Source organism: Acomys russatus, chromosome 14 (genome assembly GCF_903995435.1).
Source record: "Acomys russatus chromosome 14, mAcoRus1.1, whole genome shotgun sequence".
Lineage (NCBI taxonomy): Eukaryota > Metazoa > Chordata > Mammalia > Rodentia > Muridae > Acomys > Acomys russatus.
This window is the reverse complement of record NC_067150.1, coordinates 14,774,010-14,783,793: the sequence shown is the minus strand read 5'-3', so window position 1 is coordinate 14,783,793 and position 9,784 is coordinate 14,774,010. Positions and strand designations below refer to the sequence as shown.

Genomic DNA, 9,784 nt, shown 5'->3' with positions numbered 1-9,784 from the left:
CTATAATGGAAGAAGGCATCCTCCAAGGTGAGCATGGGTTAAAATCATTTCTTATTGATAAGTTCAGCATGTTTTGAAGTATGAGGAAGCATTTTTTAAAAAATATATTTATTATGTATACAGTGCACATCAGATCACATTATAGATGGTTGTGAGCCACCATATGGTTGCTGGGAATTGAACTCAGGGCCTTTGGAGGAGCAGTCAGTGCTCCTAACCACTGAGCCATTTCTCCAGCTCCCGAGGATGCATTTTTGAAAAAAGTTTTTCTTTTATTCTTATTTTATATCTATGAGTGTTTTGTCCACATATGTATTTGTGCACCATGTGTATGCTGTGCCATGCTGTGTTGATGGAGCCTGGGACTGAAGTTACTGAAAGCTTTGAGCTGTCATGTGGGTGCTGGGCATTGGACCCAGGTTTTATGCTCTTAACTGCTAAGCCATCTCTCCAGTCACAGGAAAGTTTTTTTCCCCCTATACTGAGTACATTTTATTTTGATCAAATCCATTCTCAGTGGCACCCATGAAAATATTTTTTAAAAGACTGACATGAGGGCCAATGAGATGACTCAGGAGAGAAAGAAACTTGCTGCCAAACCTGACTACCTGAGTTGGATCCCCTCAACCCACATCGTGCAGGCCTATATGTGTGTACAGATGCACACACAAATGCATAGAAAATAAATACATGTTAAAACAAAAAGACCAACTTTCACCTGAACACTGAAGCCCTCGGATTGTAGGTTTTGAGATATTTTCAGCATCTCTTACTGTATTATTTGGTCCATTCCGATTTACTTTCTTTAAAATAAAAAAAAAAAAATTTAAAATGTTTATGTGTATAGGTGTTTTGCCTGCATGTCAGTCTGTATACAGTTTATGTGGTTGGTTCCTACAGAGGCAAGAAGAGAGGGTGTCAGATCCCTTGAAACTGAAGTTACAGACAGTTGTGAGCCATTGTGTGGATGTGGGAATTTGAACTTACAGTCTTCTGAAATAGCAACAAGTCCTTCTAACTAACCACTGACCCATTTCTCCGGCCCTTATCCAGACTTTCTTATGATTTCACTAGTGATCTGCTCTTTTACAAGTTCCTGACTGTGTTTTTGCAGCTGCATGCTTCTTTCTTCCCCAAATTATGTTATTTTTTGTTTACCATACCATGTAGTTTTTATATAAAAAAAAATGTTTTGAGGCTACTGAGCTGGCTTAGTGGGTAGAGATGCTTTCTTTCAAGCCTATTGATTTGCATTTGATTCCTGTAACTCACAGGGTAGAAGGAGAGAATCAACTCTAGTTTTTTTTCTAACCTCCATACTTGTACCATGCCATGAATGCATGCCCACACATACATAATAAATACATTTAAAAGTTAATGTTAAATAAATAATAATATAAATAAATGTTAATTTAATTTTGTTTCCAGATTCTTATGACTGCCAAATTATAGTGTTATATAATTAAAGTTCAATTATATAATCAATCTGTTTGATTCTATCTTTGCTTTATTAACTTAGCATGTAATATCAGAACAAATACTTAACATCCCATTTTGTTGTCTAAATATTTGTATATGTAGTTTTCAATGTTTTATTTCAGAACGGAAAATGGACTTTGAGACAAAAGAGACAGAGCTTCAGCTGGATAGTTTTTGGTCAGATATATCAAACGAGATACAGCGGAGAAGATTAATAAAGGTATTTCTTAGTTTTCTAAGTCAGAGATTATTTGAAATTCTGTGATAATTCTGTTCATGAACAAAGATGTTTGAGAGTAGCAGCCTTTGCACACAGGGACATATTTTTCTGGACCAGTTTTCTAGCATGAAACTTTCTGCTTCATAATTACCCCAAGAATGCCCTGCATAAGCCTCAAGAATTCTTCACTACTCATTCGTCCCTTTATCAACAGGTGGGGATCCACAATGGCGGGGAGCTCTGTGACTCTAAGAAGGTTAGAAAATTCTTCAGTAAACCCCAATGCCTTCAGACACACAGGCATATTCAAAATACAGAGAAGATTTCTGAATATAATTGGTGTAGAAAAGACTTACTTCCTTCAGCCAAGAAAGCTTCTTCTGAAGAGAAACTTTCAGTGTTGATTCATTGTAAAGAAGCCTTTGCCATGATGTCAAGCATTCCACACCAGAGGACATGCATTCCAGAGAATTCCTGTGAAAGGAGTGATTGTGGGAAAGCCTTTGTTAGTCAGTTGCAACTTCAGGCACATAGCAGAGCCCATAGTAAAGAAAATTTCCATGAATTGGAGCAAAGTAAGAAAGCCTTTACTCAGTCCACAAATTATTCTGCTTTAGAGAAACGCTATGAAGGTAAGGACTGTGGGAAAGCCTTCACTGTTCGCTCTGGCTTTACTGCACATGTACAAAGTCGCAAACGGCAGAAGTCTTATGAGTGCACAGAGTGCAGGAAAGTGTTTGGTAAATGCTCAGGACCTATTGAGCATATGAGAAGTCACACAGGAGAAAAACCTTTAAAATGTGACCAGTGTGGAAAGGCTTTTGCTTCTTCGTCCTACCTTACTGCACATTTGAGAACTCACACTGGAGAGAAGCCCTTTGAGTGTACGGTGTGTGGGAAAGCGTTTACACGTTCCTCCTACCTTCGAATTCACATGCGGACTCACACTGGAGAGAAGCCCTATAAATGTAAGGAGTGTGGGAAAGCCTTCGTTGTGTGCTCATGCCTTAATAACCATTCACGAACACACACTGGGGAGAAGCCTTATGATTGTAAGGAATGTGAGAATGCCTTCACTAGCTTTTATCAACTAACTGAACATACGAAGGTTCACACTGGTGAGAAACCCTTTGAATGTCAGGTGTGTGCAAAGTCATTTAGGAGTTCCTCATGCCTTAGGAAGCACTTCCAAATTCACACTGGAGTAAAACCGTATCAATGTAAGGACTATGGGAAAGCCTTCAGCGGGCGGACTGGCTTTACTACACACGCATTGACTCATACTGGGGGAAGCCCTGTGAGTGTAAGGAGTGTGGGAAAGCCTTCAGTACATCCGCAGGCCTTGTTGAACATTTGAGAACTCACACCGGAGAGAAGCCCTTTGAGTGTGCAATGTGCAGCAAAGCGTTTACACGTCCCTCCTGCCTTTGTAGACATATGACAACGCACACCGGAGAGAAGCCCTTTGCATGTTAAGGAGTATGGGAAAGCCTTTAGTGGGTGCTCAAGCCTTAACAGACACCTAAGAACATACACCGGGGAGAAGCCCTATCCGTGTTAGCATTGTGGGAGAGCATTCGCCAGCTTTTCTTAACTCACTGAACATATGAAAACTGATACTGATGAGAAGCCTTTTTAAAAAAAGCATTTAAAAAAAAGATTTATCTACTATGTATACATTGCTCTGCCTGCTTGTACCCCTGAAGGCCAGAAGAGGCCATCAGATCACATTGTAGATGGTTGTGAGCCACCATGTGGGTGCTGGGAATTGAACTCAGGACCTCTGGAAGAGCAGTCAGTGCTCTTAACCTCTGAGCTATCTCTCCAGCCCCGAGATGCCTTCTGAATGTACAAAATCCTTTAGAAATTCTGCATGCCTTACGTTGTACTTCTGAATTCATACTGGATTAAAATTATATCAATGTAAGGACAGTGGGAAAGCCTTTAGTGGCCATCCTGGCTTTCCTACACATGTACTGACTCACACTGGGGAAAAGCCATACGAATGCAGAGAATGTCAGAATGCCTTCAACTCCTTCCTCACATCTTTAACACTTACGAAACCACACAGGAGAGAAACCCTTTGAATGTGACCACTGTGGGAAGGCATTTGTTTTCTCATTTCTTTACGTTCATTGAGAACTCACTCTGGAACAAAGCCTGTTGAGTGTACAGGGTGTGGCAAGGCACTAGGCATTCTTCCAACTTTTGTAGTCACATGAGAGTACACCCTGGAGAGCTACCTTTTTTTTTTTTTTTTTTTTTTGGTATGTAAGAACTATGGGAAAGTCTTTCCTGAGTACTTAGCTCTTACTAAACACTTAAAAACCAAAACCAAAACAAACCAAAACAAACAAACACCACCACCACCACATACTGTAGAGAAACCCTATGGCTGTAAGCAATTGAGGAAGCTTCCACTGTCCATACTTGAGTGGATATGACCTCTAGATGGAAAGAATATGAGAAGGGCTTCACTTATTATTCTGATCATGTGCAACATAAATAACCACAGAGTGAAACTCATGTAAAGAATGAGAAAGGTTCATTAAGAAGTGGGCACAGTTTTGTACCCATGTTATCAAGCTCAGTCTGTTTTCCTAGAAGTGGTTTACCAGGCAGATGTACTGCTCTTCCTGAGTGTGGTTCCCGATGCCCATGTTGGGCCACTCATAACCATCTGTGACTCCGGCTCTAGGGAGATCCAATTGCATTCATATGCACAAGCCTCATACACGGACATACACATAATTTAAAATAAATCTTAAAAATACATGAGGGCCTCACACTCAAGATGCCCCATGAAAATGATATACTTGGAAAAGTAATTGGAGTCTATTCAGAATCTGGCAAGTAGACCATACAATGCAACATGGAAACTCCGTTATTTCCTCAGGTTTTGCTAAGTATGTGAACAATTGCAAGAGAGCAAAGCACTATTGATATGTGATATGTGTAGCAGTTATATGTCTGCTAAGTAATTTAATGTTCATCTTTGATCTCATAGTACAGAATAACTTTATGAAAAGAAATACATATATAATACACACACACACACATATGTATTATCTATCCCATTACCTTTGCTAAATGTGATTCACACTGAAGATAAATTACATGTATGGAATATGGTAAATGCTTCCATATGTCCTTAAATCTTATGTGTGCACAGAGCCATTGACTTCTACGTATACTTTTAATGTTTTTAATACTTCAGTGTATGTGTATTAATGGTTTGTGTTGTCTTAGTTTTTTGGGGGCAAATTGGAATAAACATGTATTTTCCCCAGAAAGGGCATTGATAATAGATCAAAAATGATTCCATCCCAATAGAGCCTGGTGGACCCCTGAACTCTCTGGGGTTACTTACAGGAACGGGAGGTGGGGATTACTGTTGGTTTGAATAATAGCCCCCATAGGCACATATATTTGAATGCTTAGTCACCATGGAGTGGCAGTATTTGAGGATTAGGAGTTGTGACCTTGTTGAAGGAAGTGTGTCATTGGGGGGGTGGGGTTTGAGATTCACTCTGCCTGTGGATCAGGATGTATAATTCTGAGCTAATTCTTCAACACCATGTCCGCCTGAGCGCGGCCATGCTTCTTGCCACGCTGATAATGGAGTAACCTTTGAAACTGTAAGAAAGTCCCCAATTAAATCCTTTAAAATTTTTTTTTTATTAATTTATTCTTGTTACATCTCAATGGTTATCCCATCCCTTGTATCCTCCCATTCCTCCCTCCCTCCCATTTTCCCCTTATTTCCCCTTACTCCCCTATGACTGCTTCTGAGGGGGATTTCCTCCCCCTGTATATGCTCATAGGGTATCAAGTCTCTTCTTGGTAACCTGCTGTCCTTCCTCTGAGTGCCACCAGGTCTCCCCGTCCAGGGGACATGGTCAAATATGAGGCACCAGAGTGCGTGTGAAAGTCATACCCCACTCTCCACTCAACTGTGGAGAATGTTCTGACCATTGGCTAGATCTGGGTAGGGGTTTAAAGTTTACCACCTGTATTGTCCTTGCCTTAGTTTGAGTGGGACCCCTGGGCCCAAATCTGCCTTTCATAATGTTCTACTTGTAGGTTTCTAGGACCCTCTGGACCCTTCTACTTTGCTATTCTCCCATGCTTCTCTCATCCAGAGTCCCAGTAGGATGTCCTCCCCTCTGTCCCTGTTTCCTGGTAAGTGAAGGCTTTCATGGGACATGCCCCTTGGGCTAGTATGCAGATATAAGTGAGTATATACCATTTGAGTCTTTCTGCTTCTGGGTTAACTCACTCATTATGATCATTTCTAGTTCAATCCATTTATCCACAAATTTCGGGAATTCCTTGTTTTTAATAGCTGAGTAGTATTCCATAGTGTATATGTACCACAGTTTCTTTATCCATTCTTCTACTGAGGGACACGTAGGCTGTTTCCATGTTCTGGCTATTATGAATAGCTGCTATGAACATGGTTGAGCAAATTTTCTTGTTGTGTGCTGGAGCATGTTCTGGGTATATTCCAAGGAGTGGAATAGCTGGGTCTTGAGGAAGCCCTATTCCCACCTTTCTGAGATAGCACCAGATAGATTTCCAAAGTGGCTGTACTAGTTTGCATTCCCACCAGCAATGAAGGAGTGTTCCTCTCTCCCCACATCCTTGCCAGCATGTGGTGTCGCTTGAATTTTTGATCTTAGCTATTCTGATGGGTCTAAGATGGAATCTCAGAGTTGTTTTGATTTGCATTTCCCTGATGACTAAGGAGATTGTGCATTTCTTTAAGTGTTTCTCAGCCATTTGATATTCCTCTGTTGAGAATTCTCTGTTTAGTTCTGAGCTCCATTTCTCAGTTGGGTTATTTGGTTTGGTGGTGTTTAATTTCTTGAGTTCTTTATATAATTTGGATATTAGACCTTTGTCAGATGTAGGGTTGGTGAAGATCTTTTCCCAGTCTGTAGGCTGTCGCTTTGTTCTCTTGACAATATCTCCTGCCTTACAGAAGCTTCTCAGCCTCGTGAGGTCCCATTTATTAATTGTTGACATTAAGGCCTGGGCTGTTGGTGTTCTGTTCAGGAAGTTGTCTCCTGTGCCAATATGTTCCAGGCTCTTCCCCACTTTTCCTTCTAAGTGACTTAGTGTCTTTGGTTTTATGTTGAGGTCTTTAATTCATTTGGATTTGAGTTTTGTGCAACAATTAAATACTTTTATAAGAATTGTCTTTGTCGCGTTTCTTCACAGCAATAGAACAGTGACTTGGATAGGGTTATTTTTAGGAGCATGGGTGATTCAAAGGCAGCTGTGCCTTCTAAACGACCATCCTGGCATGGGTGATGCTTCATGAAAGTTGCATTTTATTTGGAATCTTTGTGAGTTTCATCATACACCCCAGTCCCATGCATCTCTCTGTCCCCCCATATCCACCCTTTGTCCTTGCCACTGTAAACAACCAAAGCACTGAGAATATCTCATCATGGAAGCTGTAGTATGTCACAGTGTGTCCCACACTATATCCTTCTGTCCACACATCTTCACTTGCAGATGTTCACTGCTATGAGTCATTGGTCTCATTCAAGATCTCTGGCTTCTATGGCACTATCAATATTGGATCCTTGTTGTGACTCTTCCCACTTATCCCGTTGTCACCCTGTGTCATGGAGATCCTGCAGCTTTGGAACTGCAGGACTGGCCCTTTCACATGTCCCAATTATTTGCAGATGATATAAATTTTGGGGTGGGGTCAATTAAGAATCCTGGATCTGGGCGTCGGTGGTAGCTGAGCTTTTCAACCTGCCTGCTCTCCCTTATTCTTGCCACCAGGGCTAGTACTGCTCTGGCAAGGCCATCTAGTGTTGCTATCAGCAAGAGGCAGTGCCAGCTCTCCTGCTCTCACGTCTTCAGTGCTGGTTCACCCAGAGCCAGCTCCACTGTGCCGCCCAGGCAAGGTTTGTGGCAACTCTCCCAAGGGCTGCAGCCTGTAAGGGGCTGGGACAGCTCTCCTGCTCTTATGCCCTCAGAGTTGGCTCACCTGTGCCCCATCAGGACCAGCTGTACTATTTTTCCCAGGAGTTGTACACCAGCCAATACAAGGAAGGGGCAACTCACCCTCTCTCATGACCCTGGGGTCTGCTCTCTTGACTGCCGCAGGTGGTGAAGGGTGAGGGTAGGGAGGACATTACCGCTGGCCCCACAACACCTCATAGCAGATGAGTCCTCAGGGCTGCCTGACTCTCCCACTTCCCCTTGATCGGGCCAGCACTACTGTGCTTCCCAGGCAAGGTGCAGGGCCCACTCTGCTGAGTGCTGCAGCCACTGAGGGCCAGGGATAGTTCTCCCGATCTTATGACCCTGGGGTCAGCTCTCTCGATGGTTGTAGGTGGTAAGGGACAAGGGGGGACAAGGGCCTTACCCTTGCATCCATGCTACCTCATGGCAGATGAGTGGCAGGGACAGCTCTCCTGAGCTCTCGTCCTCAGAGCTGGCTCACTTGTTTTTCCCACCACCAGGAGGGTCGGGGCTGCCTCGCTGTCCAGACCAGGTGCAGGGCCCACTCTCCTGAGTGCTGCAGGTGGTGAGGGACAGGACTAGTTCTCCTGGGCTCATGATCTTGTTGACAGTTTTCCTGAAAGGGGCAGAGCCCGCTTTCTTGAGTACTGTCACTGGTGAGTGATGGGACCAGCTCTCCTCAACGCGGCATCCAGTAAGGGGCGGGGCCAGTTGTACGGCCTCTGAATATCCGTTGTGGTCTCCAGGGGATACCCTGACCAGGAACATCTCCATGTTTGCTAGTGGTAATGTGAGTCATGTTATGTGGTCCTTTGCCGCTGTGTAGCTATGGGCTCAAATGTGGTCCTCAGTGGCAGCTCGGGCTGGGACCTCACCATGGTCTCGGGTTGTCGGGCTGGTCACTCATAACAGGCTACTCCTCTCCACCCTTTAGTTACATGTCTCTTCATAGCTCCTCCACTTTCTTTTTTTTTTTTTTTTTAAGATTTATTTCTTTATTTTTATTTGCATTGAGGTTTTGCTTGCATATATCTGTGTGAGAGGGCCAGATCCTCTGAAACTGCAGTTACAGGCAGTTGTGAGTTGGGAATCGAACCTGGGTCCTCTGGAAGAGCAGCCATGGCTCTTAACCACTGAGCCATCTCTCCAGCCCCCCCCCTTTTTTTTAAAATTTATTTATTTATTGTATATGAGTGCTTTATCTACAGAAGAGGGCATCAGATCACATTATAGATGGTTGTGAGCCACCGTGTGGTTGCTGGGAATTGAACTCAGGACCTCTGGAAGAGCAGGCGGCGCTCTTAACCACTGAGCCATCTCTCCAGCCCGCTCCTCCACTTTCTCTCCCATCTGACCATCATATATACTCACACATTATGGTGGCTCCTGCTGCAGACTGGCCATACGGTAGGCCCCTGGGCAACATCCTCAATCTGCTCTGTGTGGAGTGGTGGAAGTGGATATCTATGGCCTGCCTGCCTGTGCCATGCCCTGGAGGGAAGGTGTGTGGGTGGCCTGGTGGTCTCCAAGTCTCTGTCTGTCTTCCTACTTCTGTGTTGTACCACCTGGATTTGATTTGATTTGATTTGTATGAATCCTAGGAATAAGACAGCTTTGGCTATGAATCCAGGACTCAAGCTAGGTTGAACAAAGTACTGCCATCTGTTCTGCCCCTGACTGATATAAGAACACCACCGCTACCAACAAGGTGTCTCTTTGCCCATTGCCAGGGAGGGGGGGAAAGCTGCACTCTGAAACATCTTTGCCCAACCTATAGGCAGTATACACTGAGAGTCTCTACCCAGTAGCTGTTTATTGTTTTTATAATCCTGGTAAAGGGTCATTATGAATCTTTAATTTTCTCAACTTCCTGAATCTTGTTTCACTAGCTTGAGTTTTATGCATCTTTTCCCTTAGGAAAAAGGAATGTTTCTATTTGGAGAAAACAGCTGCACAATGCACTGACCTTTCATCTGCTCGTACATTCTTAGCATACGCTCTTGTACAATGTTGTTTGAACTTTGAATGAGGATGATATAGATTCTTGATTAGTTTCTTCTATTGAAAACTAAGAAAATAACCTAAGATAATGAAAAA

At 43.2% G+C, this 9,784-nt stretch overlaps 1 protein-coding gene and 1 non-coding gene across 2 annotated transcripts; one reads left to right on the top strand and one right to left on the bottom strand.

Moving 5' to 3' along the window:
• Positions 1-1,609: 1,609 nt before the first annotated feature.
• Positions 1,610-3,056, top strand: LOC127198747 (zinc finger protein 26-like). Its single transcript, XM_051156790.1, has 2 exons — positions 1,610-1,699; positions 1,914-3,056. Exons 1-2 carry the CDS (start codon positions 1,610-1,612, stop codon positions 3,054-3,056), a joined length of 1,233 nt encoding a protein of 410 aa, XP_051012747.1.
• A 6,219-nt stretch (positions 3,057-9,275) lies between these two features.
• On the bottom strand, positions 9,276-9,422 carry LOC127198806 (small nucleolar RNA SNORA48). Its single transcript, XR_007831853.1, has one exon. It is a non-coding gene; the product is annotated as a small nucleolar RNA SNORA48 (small nucleolar RNA).
• Between the last annotated feature and the right edge of the window lie 362 nt (positions 9,423-9,784).